General features: G+C 40.9%; 1 protein-coding gene across 2 annotated transcripts in view; it reads right to left on the bottom strand.

The window, feature by feature from the left end:
* The window catches only part of LOC137261075 (SCO-spondin-like), a 58,706-nt gene that overhangs the window by 4,560 nt on the left and 32,125 nt on the right, over positions 1–22,021 (bottom strand). For both annotated transcript variants that reach the window (XM_067798742.1, XM_067798743.1), the window contains 31 exons: positions 21,653–21,844; positions 21,101–21,289; positions 20,241–20,429; positions 19,509–19,697; positions 19,044–19,235; positions 18,416–18,601; positions 17,952–18,143; positions 17,443–17,631; positions 17,092–17,280; positions 16,413–16,601; positions 15,179–15,370; positions 14,741–14,932; positions 14,014–14,205; positions 11,824–12,015; positions 11,274–11,462; positions 10,800–10,988; positions 9,681–9,869; positions 9,194–9,385; positions 8,663–8,857; positions 8,345–8,536; positions 7,446–7,637; positions 6,361–6,552; positions 6,005–6,196; positions 5,164–5,355; positions 4,323–4,514; positions 3,513–3,707; positions 2,323–2,517; positions 1,641–1,832; positions 1,238–1,429; positions 658–669; positions 111–305 (listed from right to left, as the gene is read on the bottom strand). In XM_067798742.1, the coding sequence (XP_067654843.1) occupies positions 111–305; positions 658–669; positions 1,238–1,429; positions 1,641–1,832; positions 2,323–2,517; positions 3,513–3,707; positions 4,323–4,514; positions 5,164–5,355; positions 6,005–6,196; positions 6,361–6,552; positions 7,446–7,637; positions 8,345–8,536; positions 8,663–8,857; positions 9,194–9,385; positions 9,681–9,869; positions 10,800–10,988; positions 11,274–11,462; positions 11,824–12,015; positions 14,014–14,205; positions 14,741–14,932; positions 15,179–15,370; positions 16,413–16,601; positions 17,092–17,280; positions 17,443–17,631; positions 17,952–18,143; positions 18,416–18,601; positions 19,044–19,235; positions 19,509–19,697; positions 20,241–20,429; positions 21,101–21,289; positions 21,653–21,844 (5,751 nt within the window). The remainder of the gene's footprint in view (positions 1–110; positions 306–657; positions 670–1,237; positions 1,430–1,640; positions 1,833–2,322; positions 2,518–3,512; positions 3,708–4,322; positions 4,515–5,163; positions 5,356–6,004; positions 6,197–6,360; positions 6,553–7,445; positions 7,638–8,344; positions 8,537–8,662; positions 8,858–9,193; positions 9,386–9,680; positions 9,870–10,799; positions 10,989–11,273; positions 11,463–11,823; positions 12,016–14,013; positions 14,206–14,740; positions 14,933–15,178; positions 15,371–16,412; positions 16,602–17,091; positions 17,281–17,442; positions 17,632–17,951; positions 18,144–18,415; positions 18,602–19,043; positions 19,236–19,508; positions 19,698–20,240; positions 20,430–21,100; positions 21,290–21,652; positions 21,845–22,021) is intronic.

Raw genomic sequence — 22,021 nt, 5'->3', positions numbered from 1 at the left:
ATCTGCAAGTTAGGCGCTATTCGAATGTGGTTATTTCTAACCAGCGGTCCCGTTACGTATTATCATTAATCAATTTCTTTGCCAGGGTATTTATATTTCGGTCATCTTACCAAGAGGACAGTTGACCTTCCAGGAGCGGTCACATCTGAGGTTGGTCAGGTCCCAGTAATAACCAAACGGACATGTCTTGAAGACAGCGACAACGTCGGATGTAGTGTTATAGTAACACATGATGTATTTGTCACAGTCTTCCGGGTGGTAGCGGTAACCTACGCCCATGTAGTTGATTGTGTCTCGACAAATGCCTGGAATTTAGACCATTTAACGTAGTCAACGAGCTTGCAATGTCATGCATTTGCAAACAATTTGGAAGTTAGACCATACAACGTAGTCAGCGAGCTTGTATGGCAAGCGTTTGTATACAATTTGATGTAACACAAGTATTTTATTCAAATTCAAGTTCTGACCATTAAACAAATTATGTTCGTTGACTACTCCTTTAAGAAAGCGACTGACTTATGATTGTAAGGATATTACATCGCAGGCATACATGAAGTAAAATGTAGGTTTTTCATAATCTAATATTTTTTAAAATCAGTTATGCCATGACTTTATGCAGTGTTACCGGAACTACAACTGCAATCAAATACTACTCACCTTCAATCAGGCCTGTAACAAAGAAAATCAAAATGTATTAATCATTTACTAAACAAATGAATGACAAAGAGAAGTTACTGAAATTGTAACAATTCAAAATCCATTAAATTAAGTGATAACTAACGAAGATGTGTCAAATCTTTAGTTTTGAAGATGATAGTGCCATAGTGACGTTTGTGAATGTAGAATCGATGTACGCTTGTGGGACAACACGCATGTGCCTATGATTACATTCGAAGGACAATAGGCACGTTCTTACAAGTATATACGTAGGGCAACAGGAAAGTACCTATGTGTATATTGGTAGAGGAACGTGCTTATGAGTATATCAATAGAACAATGGACTCGTCCCCAGAGTAACGTTGAACTTTAAGCTATTGTAAGGAGGTTGATCCTGTTCAAGTCACAGTTATCAAATCAAAATATACTCAAAGGACTGTCATCTGTTTCTAATAATTTAAGATGTCTAGTAAAGTCCCACAGATGCCAACAACAAATCAAAGGGTAGCATTCTCGAACTTTTTTTCCCCATCTTTCTTCCCCCAACAGGTCGTAAACCTTCAAGTAAATAAACATTTACCTGGGCAATGGTTCAAACCACAGTTGCGTTGGAACGATTCTCTGCCAGACCCAGTGCAATTGCGTCCTCCGTTTCGCGGGGATGGGTTTGAACACGTTCGTACTCTGTACATTTCCCGTGTGACATCAGCACCGCATGTCTGGCGACACCCTGCATCCAGCCATGGTGTCCAGGGTGTCCAGTTGCCATCAACTGAAATGTAGGTCCCAAAAGATTTACAAGATCGCCAATCACAATGATACAAAACACCGCCTTCAGTGTCAACATAGTGGATGGTAATATATGGATATATGGTAATTACAATGCATAACTAAACATAAGTAAGAAATGGGATTATATGAGTAACAACATCACGATAACAGTAAAATTATTATTTAATTTAATTGAAATATAATTATCTTACCTGGGCAATTGATGAGATTACAACTGGCCTCTTTCGTAGAAATCAAAGATTCAGAACAGAATCTGCCCCCACTTGACGGTGAAGGATTTGTGCACGTTCGGAATCTGGTGCTTGTTCCTGTAGCTCCGGCTCCACAGGTTGCAGTGCAAGCCGGAGGACCCCAAGTACCCCACTGTGACACTCCTCCGTTAACTTAAAGAGAGAACGAGAAATGCATTTCATCAATGATGGAACACGATTCTAACTCATAAACGTCGTGAAAGGAACATAAGAACTTGCTATCCATTAAACGTGTCATGAATTCATGTTCGTCCAACTACTAATGCCTTTCGCGAACTTTAAAAATAAGATATAAACACGGCATGGTCCACAGTCTCTCAATGACAAGGAATTAATGCCGAAAGTCAAACTAGCGGTACAACACCACCTGCATCACATGCATGTGCTGGTGACTCACATTGTGGAGGAGGCAAAAGGATTTATGTAATTGTGGTGATATAATGCGTAAATGGGACCAATGAGATCTTTATTTCAAAATTACGGGAAATATTGTAATATATACACATAATCATGCGACTAGTCATTTGAAATTTAAGTAAAATCCCTTAGCATTCATCGACAATCCAACATTACCGACATTACTCTAACAATAGGGACGATATATTCAATGTCTGTATCCTACCTGGACAAGGGGAAAGTCCACATGGTCTTGTCTGTGTCTCACTTCTTGTCTCTGAACATCCCCTACCGCCATTTTGAGGAGCAGGACTGGTGCAACTCCTCACCCTGACAACAGTTCGAGTACGTGCCGGGTCTCCACACGAAACACCACAGGAAGGTCCAGACCACTGTCCCCATTGGCTGATTCCTCCATTGACTGATCACATTGAAGAAAACAATTTATACACCACTTTATGATCAGGAGGCCGTAGCGCTACGGCAATCGTAAGCCTATGGTAAACTGTTACGTCCGTTCGTAATGTTACGATCGCCGTGTGGAACCGGACCAAGGTTGGTAACAGCGTAAAAATAAAACCGCGAGACATCTCGGAGTTTTCTCTCAAAGCTAAATGATAAAAATACTCATATACCAGTATATCACACCGTTACTAAGAATGAGGTTTACAAAATTCGAATTATTTGAGCATACTACATTACATCACATATCTAAACAATAACCAAAGAAGAGATATTAAGGAATCCAGGAATAACACTCGTCAGAACATAAGCCATTTTTCTATGCTCCTATTTCGTACTGGTTTGTTGATATTGTAATGTTAACAAAATATGAATTGCTGAATATTGGAGAAAATGAAAGCGTAAGTGGAAAACACACATAACGGATGGAACAAAAAAAAATTGCTCTACTGAATGTAAGTAGGTGGGGAAACGAACTAAGAGAATTTCTCATAGTCCACAGAGTACATATTAGTTTCCGCCGAATGACAGTAGTTTAGCCATACTGGTGCCCTATTAACAAACTAAGCAATCACGTGATCGGCTGACCAGAAAATCCAATCCAAAGTAAAATATTTTTACTTTTCATATATGAGCAATATAACAGCGGTACACCAGAAATGGGCTTCACACATTGTACCCATGTGGGAATAGAACCCGGGTCTTGGTGTGACAAGCGAACGCTTTAACCACTAGGCTACCCCACCGCTCCTTTGAAATATGACCAGTGTACAAGTGAAAGTGAAGAGGTAGCGCTTCTTAAAAGTAGATTAAATCGTATCAAATTAATTTATTTTCCGACACTATAAGGGTCTGGTAATAAGGGTGTGGTAATAAGGGTCTCGGTCCAGGCATTTCTTTTGTGGTTAACCCATCACTCATACAGTTTATGGTACAGTGTTCGAGTTTACTTACTTGGGCATCGGGGCAACGTGCATGGTCTGCTCTCAGTCGAAGTTGAAGGTCCAAGCAATGAACAGTCGCGTCCGCCAAACTGTGGTGATGGGTTGGTACAGACCCTGACTCTGGTGAAGGTCCTGGAAGCAACTCCACAAGTCCTTGAACAGACACCAGTACTCCATTGTCCCCAGAGGGAATACCCACCATTGACTGAAATACAAAATGAAGGCAATAATAGTATACAGTATATGAATTTCATCATCGGTGTTCAATCTTTGACGCGTGTGGAATGAATGTACATTTTCACCTTAGAGACGTGGAATGATGGGCTCAGTGTGAAAACGTTTATGTTTCTTGTAGTTTTCTGTATACAAAACAAGCATTTTGCACGAGTACATAATGGTAATTTGTTTCCGATACTGCAGTGTACCGATCCACATAGTATTTGTACCGCTAAACGAATTATAAACTGTAGAGCCCGACCGTGGTGGAAGGTTTATAGATCGGGACTGGTTTCATTTGACCTAAATTCCTTTAGGTAAATGATGATCACAAGGATATATAGGGAACGGTTTGGTAAAGTTTCAATGTGACTTTTCAAGGTTCGAGCTGTTGGACAAATAGAAAACTTTGAATACTTTAAACATAACAGCTTGTACACTCAATGAACATCTGTAAAATGGACAACTGCAAGAATCTAATCGTTTTACTTTCTATTGACTTTTCAGTTATGCAACCTCGGCAAGTATAGCAGACTTCGTAACACAGTCACATCGAACAATATAGTCACGGACATATATATGGGATTTCTTGGTCAATGCATACTTGGACAACTTGATAGTCTGCAGTTTGTATTTTTCGTGTCGTCTTGTGGCCCAACGCAGGGTGCTCCTCCGAACGCAGGTGTTGGGGTATTACACCGCCGACTTCTGGTGACGGTTTTGGTGGCTGTTACCCCACAAGTAACTCCACAAGGGGGATCTGACCAAGGAGTCCATTGGCTGTATCCACCGTTAACTGAAACAAAAACACCACATTATCAAAAGAGCGTTCAGTATCTAATTCTGCCGTTACTGTTTAAGTCGCCATGTACAAGAACCTATAAACACGGCAATGAAAAAACCTTCAGTGGTGTGAGCTATCTTACAGCAATAGGTCCTACTGCAGATCTATGTAACTGTCACGGAGGTATTTTCGGTAGGTTTGGCATACTTCAAGTTTTTGGAACTTGACAATCAGCGGCCTGAGGAATCAAGGAACATACCCCTCCAATATAATCGAAAGACGAGATAGTTGCAGAAGAATGCCCACATGATTTATGTCCTATTAAACAACTCACTATAATGTAAATAGCAATGATGATGAAACTGATGAAACCCTTGTGATTGACAGGGAAACTCCTTGTGCACAATACTGATATGTCTTAGCTTTTTAAAGTGATACCATTGGTTTTTGCCACACCTCTGCAGTTTCTGCAATATGTAAATGTCCTGTAATTTGAAGAACAACAGGCAGATTTGTACCATACATTTATGTTCGTACATTGAAAAAAGCTGTTTCTTGTGTTGTCAACGAAACAAGAGGTGAATGAAGCTCAAGGATGACAATACATTTCGAATAAAATTAGCAATGCAGAATAAGAGGAGGATTATTCAAAGAACGTTACTTGGGCATGGAGCAAGGTTGCAGGGCCTCTCGATTGTTAGGAAGGTAGATCCGGTGCAATCTCGCCCACCATACTGCGGAACTGGAGCAGTACATGATCTGGATCGCGTTGCAGTTTTCGTTGCAGTTACACCACAACTGACTAGGCAGTCTGGGTTGGTCCACTGAGACCATTGTGTCAGCCCACCGTGTACTGTAGGTAACAGAAAGAACATACAATGTTATATGATTTAATTAACTTGCGCCATCATTCAGCTCATTGAAAACCTTTCCCTAACTAGATTTAAATGTGCGCTTCGAGCATGCATGAGTGTGGAGTATTAGCGCAAAATAAATACACTATTGTTATCCACATTTCTCGGCTCATCTTCATTATATGGATGTATGCGACAGTCGTTTCTTAGTAACAGCACATCTTTCAACTAATTCATTTTCTGTGAAATATTTTCGCGCAAAACAAAACTTATTAATGGCAATTTATGTACATCTCTTGTACAAACTCTTGAACCACCTGTTTGACATATGCATGACATGTCTTTCAAGACAAACATCGGTTAAAGAGAACCAATTTTCACCACGATCTTCATTGGTTTGCCATATCACTGACATAGGTATGACCCGTGAATATCCAGATTTAAACTTCAGGAACCACGCGTGTAGTCAGAGGCGACAAACGGGGTGGGGCAGTCACACTCGTTAACACATGTCACATCCCACTTGATCGATGTAAAATAGATGCTCACTGGATTGTTAGGTCCAGACTCGATAATTTTCAAACTGCTGCCATATAGCTGGAGCGTACAAAACCTAAAACCAACGGCGTATTTATTCTGATGACTTACTGGGGCATGGATTGAGATTGCAGCTTCTTGTATCAAACTCAACTGATGGGCCAGTACAGTTTGTTCCACCATTACTGGGGCTTGGATTGTTGCAGACCCTACTTCGGACAAAGGTCCTTGTGATGCCTAATCCACAAGAGGCTGAGCATGATGGATTGTTCCATGGAGACCATATAGAGTATCCGCCATCAACTGAATAAGAAATATACAATTAACACTATTCAAACACATTTGTTTTTTAATGTGCGCTGATAAAAGTTAAAATGTCAGGCAATCAGACATATTCTGTAAAAATATCACCTAAGACTGAAAAGAAATTTAAACAATCTCAGTAACATGAACACCGATATGCTTACTTGGACATGGTGCTAAACCACAGTTTCGTGTGGAATTTTCTTGCAATGTCTGAGTACAATATAGTCCTCCATTCGACGGTCGAGGGTTGGTACAGTTTCGTATTCTGAAGACAGGAGCTGATGCGCCAGTCCCACAGCTCTGTGTGCACAGAGGTGAACTCCACAGTCCCCATTCGGTGACACCACCATTCACTGAATCATACAAAGAACATCAGACATCATGTTCTGAATCCTAAATAACGGGTCAAAGTAGTTCTGTTATAAGCTTCTGAGAACAAATTCAGTAGATACTCAATACAATTCTCATCTGAAAGACAAGTCTCTGTGCCGTTCCCTCTTAGCATGACCATGCGTTTGTGTGTCATCAGATTGTATTGATCATTATCAGATTGTAATAAAAAGGTATTTTCAAGATTTTCCAAAGCATCCTAGAAACGTTTTGCTTGCATCTGTACAAGCGATATTACTTTGAAATATAGGTAATTGTACTGTGTTGAAGTTATTTACTTTCATGCTTCAGTGCCATTTATCTGTCTGACAGTGATAATAAAAGACGAGAGTATTATTACTATCTGTGTATATTAACATCCTTCAATGATATGTACAATATTGGCGTGCCCTAAGAATGACTGTAAAATCATGCATTTTAATCAGGTATGCACAAATAAGGTATGGCTTATGGAAATTGCACAGATGATGTTATTTATATGTAAAACTTGACATAGAAGAATGACAGTTTCCAACGTGTTTGTTGAGCGTCTCAATCACATGGCTAAAGCTCCGACTTAGGTGGCATACCTCACAAACAACTACCCCAACAGCTCAGCAATAAATGTCAAAAAGTATGTATAAGTATTTTTTTCAGGTTAACTCCAACAGGTTCTGGCACAAGCGTGGCTAATTCATGACTACTGCTAAGCATTTTAATTCCGTTGACTCGGTAGACACATGTCATCATATTCTAACTGCATATATAGATGCTCAAACGGTTGATCACAGGTCGAACCGCCCTATAGCTAGAGTATTCCGATTGTGGGATAATACTAAAACACGCTCACTAAGAGGACGTCGTGTATGACTTCTACCTGGACAAGGGCTGAGAAAGCATGCCACATTATCCTGAACTTCGATTAAAGGCCCCACGCAGTTGGCACCGCCGAACCTAGGTATTGGGTTAGTGCATGTTCTCTCCCTGGTCAGCCTTCTGGTTCCAGGGCCACAAGTTCTTGAACATTCAGGGTTTGTCCATTGTGTCCACAGGGTCAGGCCTCCATTGACTGATCAGCGAAACAGACGTGTGATGCATAATGGGTGATACATTTCACAGATTATCGGATTTCACAATGACATATACTCAGAATAAACATTTAAGCACCAGCCTGTTTCCAAACTATGATGAGATGCTGTTAGGCTGAAACTATTTGCGTAGACCGATGCATATTTCGAGAAGGTTTATCTAGTAACTGATTTAGGGATATCAAAGTCATTTGTATTTAGAAGTGAAGGAAATATTATGGTACTGCTTTTCTGTATCAAAATAACTATTCCTAGCCTGCTTATACAACACTATTAAACGTTATTAAACAATCAAGTCACAATATAACAGTTATTTCTGATTTTCCGAATCACTTGGAGGATAACAAAATGCCTTTTCTCCAAAAGCATATATATCCTGTTTAAAGTAAAAGATAATTTCAGTAATGGTTTTGTTTTTAAACTGAAAAGTGCTACACCAAATCAAAATAGTTGGTTTTTAGAATGATTTCCTATCAGACAACTTTTATTGGCAAAATATACTTTTATCCTGAGTATACATGACGACCACATTAGATTTCCCAAGTGAAAAGCCAGAATATAAGTTTTAGAATGAAGCCCCTTAAGTAAAAACACTGAACCCTGAATATAAGTTTTAAAATGAAACATGCCACTTATAATTACTATTTCAGTTCTGACGGGAGAGGTATGGGTATAACACTAAACGTACCTGGGCAGGTTTGAAGACCGCAGGATCTGACCTCTGAGTCTTGGTAAAGACCAGTGCAGTTGGCACCACCACGTTGTGGAGAAGGATTTGTACATGTACGTGATCGGAAAACAGTTCGAACAGCTGTTGGGCCACAGGAAGCAGGACAGGAAGGATTGCTCCATTGCGACCAAGGAGAAAAGCCACCATCAACTACACACAAAATTAAATTAAATTGAATAAATCTTCTGCATGGTATGAAACCTCTCGTAATTGATATAATATGCTGATATAGCTTAATCTGTTGGTGTACGATTGTTGGTCATGAGTATTACTCACGTGGACACGGTGGAAGGCCACAACTCCTTACTACAGCCTGAAACCTATCTACCTCTGTACACTGCAGGCCGTTAAAACGAGGTACAGGGTTAGTACAGGTTCGTTCTCTGATAACAGTCCTGGTCTCTCCAATGCCACATGTAACGGTGCAAGGAGGGTTTGTCCATTGCGTCCATTCAGAAATACCTCCATTGACTGAAAAAATAAAATTAATAAGATGAAAAAGACACGATACGAAAAAAGGACTGATTTAAGAACTTACATTTGCAAATACACTTTAATAAGACTTAAACACATCTAACACAAAAAAACAGTATTGATTTCATTAAGAAATGCGTGTCATTCTTTGAGGGCTTTCGAGAATAAAATATAATATTTAAATGCAATATATTGTATTCATTTACTTTCGTTTCCAAATATAATTTAGGAGTTACTCTTGTAAAATTATTATTTTCTCTTTTGCCTTGTTAGACAGATTGGTGTGAACGGTAACAATAGCAAATAGGATATATTGTTATATCAGTTTCATACTTGGGCACAGTGGGAGTGAACAGACTCGAATGTCGGATTGTAATCTTTCAGCGATGCAATCTAACCCTCCAAAAGCCGGTGTTGGGTTATTGCACTGTCGTGTTCTGATGAACGTGCGTGTAACGTTGGTTCCACAGGTTCTCGGACAGGACGGAGTACTCCAAGGAGACCACTGATTAAATCCGCCGTGTACTGTATTAAAGAAACAGAGTATAAGCTACTACTAACGAACAACTAAAAGATAAATAGTACAAAAACAGGTAGTAAGTAACATGGGTAATCATCCATACTACAGCAGAAGCTGTCAAAACCGGCATCTGTCCAATCCGGCAACTTGTCGACGCGTGCCAAAACCTCAATCCAGTCCGTGGCTTGTACATTTATCATTAGCTCCATTATCCGGCACATTGTCTAAACCGGATTATTTTTCTGTAACAGCTTCCACTGTATCTTATAAAGGAATACACAAAAAGAAATAATATCTTACTTGGACAGGGGTTGTTGTTGCAGCTTGTTCTATTGTATTCTAAACGGTCCCCTGTGCAGTCCCGGCCGTTATTGCTAGGTGATGGGAGAGTACAAGTCCTGCTTCGAGTGATGAGTTTCGTAGCATCACCACATGTGACCGAGCAGGCCGGTATAGACCACGCAGTCCATTGTGTAAAGCCACCGTTTACTGGAAGCATATGGACATTACATTTGAAACTTGTCATGGATCTTTTCTAACTAGTCTCTTTTGTAACCAACTGCACCTGATCAGATTTGTTAAAAAACAGCTCGTCCCTTTCCGTTTTGACATGTCTCTGACTAACGGACTGTTGGACATGCCTGTCACATATATGATTCTACATTATGACATGTTTGGTTGATACATCACTTTGTGCTACTGAACTAAATGTTCCAAAACAAACAATAAACGGGACGTTACAAAAGCCTAATGTGCAGCTCGTGATTGGGTTGATCCATCACAGAACATGCAGAACAAAGCATACAAAATACACCAAGTTATGTCAGTTTGAAGTTCATATGTAACCTGTCTTACAATGTACATTATGTTCTATTTCATATGGTTGCATCAATTAAATATTCAGAATGTTATGTTTTCGATACCAGTTACAAGTTCATATGCAACCTGTCTTACAATGTACATCATGTTCTATTTCATATGGTTGCATAAATTAATGATTCGGAAATTTTTGTTTTCAATACCAGTTACATGTGAGTGTCGAGGTGTCATCCTGGCGATTTCTATATTTATCGCATATATCAGCAAAGCATTCTCGGCATCAGCAAAATGTGTCATAAAAGAGTTTGCATAATTTCCCCGTGAGTTTATAGGATGACCTTTGTAAGATATAATGACTACATGTTTCCACATGTTCATGCTGTATAAAACGGCAACAGACTACAACCACAGTGGCAGGAATGAAATACGAGCGACGTATTATCATAGATGGAGCCATTAAAGAATTTTGAACAGAGTTCACACTGAATCATTGTGTTATAAGTATATCTATGTGTTATGTGTACATTTAAATGAAAGGCTTTTAAACAAGAATTAATGATTATAATGTATCATACAGTTAGGCGATTCACTTGCACATACCGGGGCAACTGTTACCAGTACATGTCTGAAACTCGGTTTGTGTTCTTGACTCGGTACAGTTGTTGCCGCCATTCTGAGGTGAAGGACTGTTGCAGAATCTGTATCGAATTCTCTGCCTGTTCCCAACACCGCACGTGACGGAGCATGCAGGCTCTTCCCATGGCCCCCAGAGAGATATGCCACCATCGACTGTGGAGAACAGTAAAACATCAGACAGGGTGTTCTAGTTGCATAACGCGGAAACGGCAAGGACGAGGGTTAGACTCTTGGCTCTTATCAGATATTTCATATCTACAATGGCACAACCCATAAAAATTTAATTTTTTTAAAATACAACTGAACCTAACACTATAGTTTCTACATTGTGAATGAGTATGGTTTTAACAACAGTCCAACAATATCACGACGTGAACACCAGAAATGGGCTTCACATTAATTCAGAACTGACAAGCTAGCTACAAAGCTACATCTTACCTCTGCATACTGGTAGGAAACAACTTGTAGTTCGAGTCTCTACGTCATTTCCAACACAGTTCGATCCACCAGGAGTCGGTGATGGGTTGGTACAAGTCCTTCGTCGCGTTCCACTCCTAAAAGCAGTACCACACGTGACACCACAGAGACTGTCCACCCAATTTGTCCACTGTGAAAAACCTCCGTTAACTGAAAAGACAGATGTTCAGACTCAACTCAACGAATATTGTCGCACTGCAAAGATACAAATACAGCAACATATCGACATGTCTTCAGATTCATATGGTGACCCGACAAATGTATATTAAAAAATCAAAATAACCCAGCAGAAACTGGGTACCCGGTGGAATAAGTCATGTGGATATAACCTTCTAGGGCCTAACACCCTGCTTGGGTTATCCGTGGTAATAATGTGCTGTGTTTTGATTGCTATGGGTATGAGCATAGTTGGTGTGGAGTTTGGCGCTATATGAATAGACACATTATTTTCATTATCTGTAACAGAGATGCAGAACTGACCGAAACTTAGCTTGGTACTTGTTGGCTTTACCTGGACATGCTTGGATATTGCAAGGTCGTTGGACTGTTTCAATTCTCGACTCTGTGCAGTTAGCGCCTCCAAACTGAGGAGTAGGATTTGCACACCTTCTTACTCTGGTTGCAAACTTGACAGCTGACGTTCCACATGTGACCCCACAGGCCGGGATGTTCCATTCACTCCACTGAGTAATGCCTCCGTTAACTAGTAACAGAAAGAAGAAAGTGTGCCTTGAGCGCATTAAGTAGTTGAATGTATGACAAAGTGATTGTCCAAAGAAGGAGAAGATACATTTCCCGGAACTCGCATATATGTGCACGTCTATTGTATAGTGAATCGTGATGAATTGAGACATTACACGCTCTTAGGTAAATATACTTTTAACACGCAACAAAATCTAGGTAGGTATTGTGAGGATAACATAGTGATATGAAGCTGCCTAAATATGAAACGTTATCACACAAGAACACCCAGGTTTGCGTATCCTGAAAAACAGATTGCACTTAGGGTAAAGGTCAGAATAGCTCTGAAAAGTATGCGAATGGGCCGTAGGAAAACAGTGCTGACACCCGGTGTTCGCAACAAGTATCACCTGGCCTGCCATTCACACTATTTGTAAAATAAAACCCCTGTATGCTTTTAAAACTCGACACCACACAGCAGTATTCTAACCAGTCGACTGTGAACGCACCATGCAGTCAAGTGAACTCTGAACCAGAATGTTCAGTTGTTAATTTTAAATTAGGACTACTGTGAAGACGTAAAGAGATTTGGTAACGTTTCGTAAATTTACTGATGAATCACTGTCGCCTGATATTGAATCTGAATTTCTGAATCTCTATGTAAACAGCCCTTATGAAACCACGCAACCACTCTGTATACGTATAAAAGAAAACACCTACACACTCCTAAGCAGTTGGGGCATGGAACACGTTATGCTATACTTAAAAAGCATGAATGGGAGAAGAGCTGGCTAAACCGGTTCGTCCTGTTATACAAGCATAGCATGAGATTCCAAAGCAATAACACCCCATGAAAAGATTTACCTACATAGCTATATCCAACAAACATGTATCTCTTTGACCGGCAGAATAGCTAATTTGGACAGAATAAGTCATCTTCATGATCTGCTCCATGCAACATTGCATTCTTAAACTAAACGGTAACCGAAGCAAGTGAAATAATGCGACAAATGCACGTGTCTGCAAAAAATCAGCTCATTGAATGGGTGGTGCACATAGTGCTTGGTGTACCTCGATAGCATCATATGATGAATGAGTGAGTGACACATCGTACAATGAATGAGTTGAAATGAGGTTGACACTTCATTCTCATGCGGGGAATCGAACATGGCCCTTCGGCGTGACAGCGTTACCCGACCGCCCCAATAGACAAAAATACCTAGTTCTGAGGGAGTTACTAGTGATTCGCGCTGGAGTAGACCAACCGGTCATATATTTACATTTATCGTAGTCCTGTGTCACGGAATGTATGTCACACGTGTCACCCAACTTGGTTCCTTAAATCAAACGGGGGTTTCTACAGTACGTTTGCCAGGGTTGTGTCTTATAAATTGTATTGCAATATACCCTTATTTCGATACCCTTTGCGATCTATTGGGAGTTTAAGTGTTTGACAGTGAGTTACTTGATTGACAATTCGGAGCCTATTTTCCATATACTAAATCCCCCAAACTAAATATGGTTGTGATAACAGAAATATCAAATGGGATTTGATTTGGGGGAATACAGTTTCTTTCTCAGAGCATTTATTGCTATGTAAAGTAGACTGGTGTGTCGATTAATTAGTGTGCATGACGTCTATGTTTTACAAACGTAAGTGTGGATGGCGTCTGTGTAGATTATAACTTAAACCGTTGAGATCATTACAAAACATATATTCTTATAGCCCAATATGAACTCATAGGACTGTGTACGATATACTGGGAAAATATTACCTCAACAAACTAAAACATCATGAGATCATATGTGTACTGGAGCAAGATAAATAGTGGAAGGTGTGGAAAGCTGGACGTCACTTTTAGCAATATCTTTGGACTCCAGAAATGAGCTTCGCACATATTCCCCCATGAAGGGAACCGTAACAAATACACGTTTAAACCACTAGGGTATCTCACCACCCCAGGAGCAGGTGACAAGTGCCACCACAATAATATTTTTGTAGGTAACAATGCTTTCTTACTTGGGCAAACTGGCAGGTTACAGTCCCTGACCTCTGTCTCAACACCGCTGCCTGAACACTGGTCACCTCCCAGGGATGGCCGTGGGTTTGTGCAGGTTCTCGTTCGTGAGGCAGTGGTTGTTTCATTGCGTCCGCAGCTCCTAATACAGCTGGGTTGAACCCATTGGGTCCATACTGTCCATCCACCATGTACTAGAGAACAACATAATGATATCATGACATTTCGTAACTGATAAGAGTCTCAACCAGAACGATTGCATATGTTTAACCAACATTACATAAACAATCCAGACGGCCCATTCACTATCGAAAGCATTGTACACAGTAGATACGTGTTAGATGTGTGTAACAGATATCAACAATTTGTAACAGATATCAACAATTTGTAACAGAAAACGTCCACACCAGGGATTCTGTGAGTATAAGGATAAACAGAAGTGAAAGTTACATGAGATCATAGATTATAAATCACTAAAAAGAGGTGATAGAGCCGTGCTGGTAAGGTGCTTGAGAGGCATTGAAAAGTTGGTGAATGAATAAGACAAGTATGTGGATGGCAACCAAATATAATTGTATAACACAAAGTTTCTGGGCAATTGGAAATCCAGTTCCATCATGAAGAATATTATTGCTGTTGACATAAATACCCGACTCCCGAATAAACATCATCTACTAGAAACATGTTCGAACTAATGTCCACTGAAAAAGGAAATGAAGCTTGACTTACTTGGGCAGGCCGGAAGCAAGCAGTTTCTGACCGTAGTTTCATTCCGAAATTCCGTACAGTCCAGACCATTATTTTGCGGATAGGGCGCAGAACATGTTCGGAACCTGTACACTGTTCTGGTCAGTGTACTGCCACATGTTCCAGAGCATGGCACCACAACCCATTGACCCCATTGACTGATGCCACCATTAACTATTCAATGCAAAGAGAAACAAATTGGATATGTTGAAAATTGCATCATATATGAAACCTATTGGCATAATGTTTGTTTTTAAGGGGAGTCATATCTTAAATATTGTTTTTTTCTAAACCTGAAATGATAAATTCATATCTTACATGCATGGATGTTTGGCTTTAGGGTATGGAGGCACAGATCTATAGTGATCGTGGACGTGTACCAATTTACCGTACTTTCGTAGTTTCTGTTTTTAGACGTACCAGGGCAATCTTGAAGATTGCAGTTTCTTGTTTCTGATACAGTGGAGGGGCCTACACATGGTCTGCCACCGATGCTTGGTGAAGGGTTTGTGCAGGTTCTGAATCTCGACACTTGTTTTGTAGCACCTCGACCACACGTCGGACCACATGGAGGGTTAGACCACAATGACCACTCTGTATATCCCCCATTGACTGAAAAAAAACAAGATAATTCAATACCAGCCCTGGGATACAAGGAACACTAAGGTGACCGTGTCTCACCCATGACACTACAGTCTCATTTCGAGTCAGTGTCTATCATCTTACTCACTGTCTTCCATCCCTCTTTATCTTCTCCTTCCTTCACGCCGCCATATAGCTGGAATATTGCTGAGTGCGTCACAAAACTAAACTCACTCCTTCTGTCATAGCTGCATATTACCTCATATGCTCTGAGATGTGTCAAACGCAACCGTTTCCTCTGTTGAAATATTATACATTTCTCTAAAATATGTTGGTCTGTTTCTTTGGTTCTTTTTCACCTCTCTTCCAACTTTTTCACAAGTCTCCTACTCTGTCAGTCATAGTGTGCTTGTTGCGCCGATTCTGCTTCGGGGAGTTCAAGTTTGCAATAGATACCCAGAACACAGTGGCTTTAGTTAGATGGTCAGGTGAGTTTGTTGTATGACATCGTACCCGTAGGCTTGGATCGATGTTCCCAGTATCTATCACTGGGTTGTCTTCTCCAGACTCGAAATCTTGACAGACTTTCAAACCGGCTGTGACAGTGGGATTGCTGCTTAGTACTTCCTTATACCACACACACTCGTGAGTGCTGATGACTATTGCGTGTGAAACACCTATTGCGATAGCGATAGTCTAGTGCGACAAACTATTGCAATACTATTGCAATACTATTGCAATAGTGTTTTCTTCCTTGAATTGCCTCATTTGCAGTCATTTCCCAAGTGGGTGTATAGCTTATATGGACTAAAACAAGATGAAGCAGCTTCAGTCCTTGTCACTAAATGACAAGTAACGCAGATCAAGTAAACAGTTGGAACATAAACTCAATGAAGCTGCAAGTCTGCATCCAAACATTCTGTATTTCGTGCTACGCATTTATCAACGGAACGGAAGCCACATACTAAACAATCAATAGTCACATACACTATGGCTACCGGAGACTCAGCAACTGCAATGGGTCGTTCGATGCATAAGTACAACTGAATGATGGACAAGCAACAAAACTCACTTGGACACGCCGGTAGACTGCAAGCCAAGACGTTCGTATCAAGTCTGCTTCCAACACAGTCTAGACCCCCGAATGCTGGTGTGGGATTGTTGCAACTCCGGAACCGATACCGACGTTGAGACGCAGTTCCACATGAAAGGGGGCACGGAGTAAAGGTCCATTGTGACCACGGCGTGTAGGCACCATTGACTGAAGCATTGACAAATAGTTCAGCTCAGTTTTCAAGAACATCGCGTTTAAGAAAAAGAATTCAGCGTCGCTTTCGCAATTTCAGATAAATTGTTTTAACGTTTTAGTAACATCGGATATTTCTTTTGAAATTTCAGATAGATTGTTTTAAACCTGTATTAGTAACAGTCAATATTTTTTTAAAATTACAGCAAAATTGTTTGATAGTAACATTCGATATTGTGTTTAAATTTCAGATAAATTTTCTTTACAGTATTAGTAACACTAGTGATTCTGCAATTAGTATAAATGATAATGTCTAGGTATGAGACGTTACTCTTACACATAAATAAAACACATTTTATTTAATCTTTATACATACATTAGTGACATTATATTAATCGAAAAATTGCCCTCGCTTGGTTATAGCCAAGTCACTGCACATTTGAATTCGGCAAATTGTACGGTGTTCTATTATTACCTACTATGTCCTTTGCTCAGCTGAACGTACCTACACATCCTGGGTTGTTGCAGTTTTCGACTGTTGTATCCACTTGTGATCCAGAACACTGGGCTCCCCCAAATGCTGGTCTGGGGTTAGTACACGTCCTGAATCTGTTGCGAACCCTGGTAGCATTGCCACATGTAGGTGAACATGGTGGACTGGTCCAGTCGGTCCACAGTGTGAAGCCACCATTGACTGAAAAGTGATTTGGTTGTGAGTGGTAAGTGAGTGGTCACAGGGGCGGAGAACGGTATTTTTTGGAGAGTGGGGTGCATCCCAGGGAAATCGTCCACTGGGAGATGTATATACATATATGATACGACTCTGGTGAATATACGTACGTATTATTATACATACCAGGGCAGTTTTGGACAGTACAGTTGACAACGTCGGTATCTGTCAGTAGCTCTGAGCAAGTCTTTCCACCAAATGCTGGTGTCGGGTTGGTGCATGTCCTGCTTCGTGTCCTTGATCTTAGTCCTGGTCCGCAGGTTCTTGAACAAGGAGGATTGTTCCACTGTGTCCATGGAGTGACACCGCCATCAACTGTTTTAAGACAGACATACTTGTTACACGTTGTCATTCTGAGCCAGTGTAGACGAACTTACGCTTTTATCACTAGAAAGTGATATCGTTTATCGTTTATATCGTTTAATAAGTGGTAGCCTGAGAGAATGATACATATTTTCTGTGAAGTTATTCAATCATTCGGACAAATGACGACAGAGAAGCATGTTGGCTCTTAAACTTTTAATATGGGGGTAGTATATTGAAAGGTGGTGATTTCAGTGTTATTGACCTGAAGGCATATGTAACGTGTTATACTAGCTTCAGATAATGTCAGTACCAGATCGGAAGTAACATACTTGGGCACTGTGGAAGGTTACAGTTTATCCTCAGAGTTTCGGTGAGAGGATCCGAACATCCGTTACCACCATTGAGCGGTGGAGGGTTGGTGCATGATCTTGATCGTACTCTTGCTCTGGTGACAGTAGGTCCACAAGTCTCTGGACATGGCTGGTCGACCCATTGAGTCCACAGGGTTACATTCCCATCAACTGATCGTGGAATAAACATAGGTTCATACACTGTTTTAAACATTGTTTCATTGTCGGTTATAAGGAGAGATGTTGAGACAAGAGAATAAGTAGATTCCATTAGGACGCAACGGCAAAAAGTTGTGAAACATATGAATGGATTCCTTAAAATCGGGCAACAGAACAATGAACTTAGTGAACGATACACAAATCATATATTTGAAAAGACCTGATTTTCAAAAGACCTTCATGGGTTGGTTGTGCATTTATGGAGGAAAAAGGAGATAATTCACCTGGGCAATTAGTGACATCACAGTTTCTCGTCACCGTGTCGGTCAGTGATTCACTGCACGGTTGTCCACCATTACTCGGTGAAGGGTTAGTACAGCTCCTAAACCTTCTCAGTTGTCTAGTGCTCCCAGCAAAGCAGTTACAAGCAGGGCCTGACCACTCCGTCCAAGGCGTGAGGCCTCCATCAACTGTCCAACAAAATCAGCGGTTAGGTAGCGGACAATTTCATTCATGTGAAGAAGGTACCAAATTGTTCATGATTATCAATTGTTGTTTCCGTAACAATGATATTATACTTACTACTGGCAATCAGAGATAAGTTGGATCGGCACAGAGAACGCGTTTACGAGAAGGAACCCGTTTGATATGTGAAAGTGAGAGCAGATGTAGGCTAATTCATGTGCAGTGCATAACGATAAAATCGACTCCGCGCGTAGTTGCACACTCCCTGCTCATAAGACTCTCACATGCTTCACCCATTGCACCACACTTGATCGCGGGCAACCTGTGGCAAGCGCCAGTGGGCGGCACTCATATGTGCCAGTACGGGTCAATTGTCACGTCGGTGGTCAACTTAAACTTGTTTGCCAGTACAACTATTTACATCGAGACATAATCAGAAGGACTCACTTGGACAACTGGGCACAATGCAGTTGAACTCAGTTGTCTCCAACAGTGGTACCACGCAAAACCTTCCACCGTTCCCAGGGGCAGGATTAGTACACGTCCGGGTCCTTTGAAGAGTTCTTGTTGTGTTTAGTCCACATGTACCAAAACAGTTTGGCGTTGACCAGCTGGACCAAGGAGTGACATTTCCATCAGCTGAAAGTAGTGTAACGTTTGTATAACGACAATGGATATACAGTTCCTGAATAAACATGAATCATTTATGTAGTTATTGCCGGTAACGGTCATGATACATTACCACAAACAATCAATATTCGAGAAAGTACAAATGTTTAATATTAATATTTTAAAGCTGGACGTTTTGCAGTCATAATATATTTTTCTCTAAAATGAAATGTATGAAACAAATATCTGATGTCACTGATGATAGACATCTTTCTGAAAGCATGATGTTTGGCCATTACTCACTCGGACAAGGGTCTGTTCCACATTCAATAGATACTGTTTCTTGCGTGGGTCCAACACACGGTGCCCCGTTTCCAGCAGGGGTGGGGTTGTTACAGAATCTCTGGCGAGATTGTGATAGTCTGCCTCCGCCACACGTAGCAGGGCATGGAGAAGGAGACCACGGACCCCAGTTCGAATAGCCCCCATTGACTGTAAACCAGGACAAGAAAATTGAAATAGTTCTGTCTATACCACTTAGTGGGCACATCTATGGAGAACATCATTAATACAAAATGCTTGATATCACTAAGAAGGCTTGAACTCTGTTTAAGGTTCTTAGCTCCCCTCAATCAGTTCAGGGCGAAACTAACATAGAGTGAGTTTAGTTTTACGCCGCACTCAGTGTTAATCCAATATGGCGGCGGTCTATAAATAATCGAGTTTTGACCAGACAATCCAGTGACTGACATCGTGAACACGGATCACATTAGGGAACCAATGACATTTATCAACCAAGTCAGCGAGCCTGACCACCCAATTCCGTTAGTCGCCTCTTACCCTAACATAGACTTTGTTATGATGCCAATAAATGATCTGAGATCTCTGTGGCAAAGTTAGTTCTGTTCAAATATCACTCAAAAAGAGCTAAACTGTTAATTTCATGTTTTATTTCCATACTAGATTCAAATTGATGACATGATAAAATGTCATCCTGTTATGTAAACAGACTGCTATGTGGAACACTCTACTTACTTGGGCAAGGAGTATCAATGCAGACGATAGATCTTTCTTCGAACCTTGTTTCAGGACAATCTCGTCCACCAAATTGTGGAGCCGGATTTAAGCAGTCTCTTGTTCTGATGTCCACCTTTGTTGCCCGCCCACACGAAGCAGGGCATGGGGAAATGGTCCACTGAGCCCAAAGCGTAATCCCTCCATCCACTAGAAGAAAGCATGTGTTCACAGTCAGGATAGGTCTCAGTAGGTAGGTCTCAGATGTTTAACACTTGTGTGAAACCAGCGATTACGGGTATTGCACTACGGGTATTGTGTTACGGGTATTGTATTACGGGTATTGTATTACGGGTATTGTATTGCATGTGTAGATGATGATGCAAGTGCAACTTGCGTGACTTGACAAGCAACCATAATGACGTTACATGTATAGCCATTGCGCATGCGTAAGTAGAGGTGACGTTACATGTGTGATCAGGCTGGTGATGCATCCTGGGTTTCGTGATAGACAAAAAAGGTGATATATTATATGTGTGGCCAGGCTGTATTTACATGTACAGCCAGGTTGTATTCAAGGCGTGTAACCAAGGTGATTCAAGCAATGTAACAAGCATGACCTTATATGTAAGAACAGGATGGTGTTATTTGTCTAGGGCGACTTTACATGTGTAAGTAACACGTGTACATGTCTGACAAAGGCCAGGAATATTACCATATGCACTAAAAAGACGTTTTAGCATGATGGCCTTTGAACTTTCAGTTTGTCGTCAGGGGGTTACATCCTAGTCCCATGGTGACAATACACGTGTGATACAGGGAAGTGTAACATGATTTATCATTAATTGATAAAAGTATCGCTGTACACATGTATCACATACCTGGACAATTTGTATTGTTGCAGGGTCGCGTTTCAGTATCTGTCGTTGGTCCGGTACAGGGTGCTCCATTGAACTGCGGGGGTGGATTTGTACAGGTTCTTCTTCTGGTCAGCGTTTTGAAGGAAGGTCCGCAGGTTCCAGGGCATTCAGGCTCCGACCACTGCGTCCACAGCGTGTATTGACCATTGACTAAAATATGCGATTATATGAATACAATTCTGGTTGATTACAGTCCCGTTCTATTTTGTTCTCAAATAAAATTATCACTCAAACCTGCAAGTCAGTGAGTTTAGTTTTACACCGATTTTAGAAATATTCCAGCGACATCACGGCGAGGTCACCAGAAATGGACTTCACACATTGTGCCCATGTGAGGAATAGCAATGACCAAGTACCATGTTTCACGTCTTGTGGTATCGGGGATCGAACCCGTGACATTCTCCTCTCCAGTGAATGCTCTAACCACGACAGCAGGGAGCTGGCTTCAGTCATAGAGCAAATAGGTTATGTAAACGTAATACAAAGAGTGGGTGACAAAAAGTGAGAACTTACTGGGACATGGTGGGAGTCTGCAGTTTGTTACTCTTGAGGCAAAGAGATTGTCAGTGCAGGGGCTTCCACCAAATGCGGGCGAGGGATTGTTGCATGGTCTCGTCCTTGTCTCCGTTCTTGTCGCGGTAATACCACAACTAGCGGAACACTGTGGCGTAGTCCATTCTGTCCATTGGCCGGGTTGTCCATTCACTGATGAAATAATCAGTATTGATAAATAATGCCACCGACTATTTCAAATAATACACTTGGTCGATCCATGGAATGAACCATGGGTCAAGAAAACTAATGCTTGTTTGACATAAAACGATGATATTAAAAGTAGAATAGAAACAAGTTGTACTGAAATCTCCTCTCCAGAACGTCTGG

Source organism: Haliotis asinina, chromosome 14, assembly GCF_037392515.1.
Source record: "Haliotis asinina isolate JCU_RB_2024 chromosome 14, JCU_Hal_asi_v2, whole genome shotgun sequence".
NCBI classification, from domain to species: domain Eukaryota; kingdom Metazoa; phylum Mollusca; class Gastropoda; order Lepetellida; family Haliotidae; genus Haliotis; species Haliotis asinina.
The sequence above is the reverse complement of the archived record's forward strand: the minus strand, read 5'-3'. Positions and strand labels throughout refer to the sequence as shown.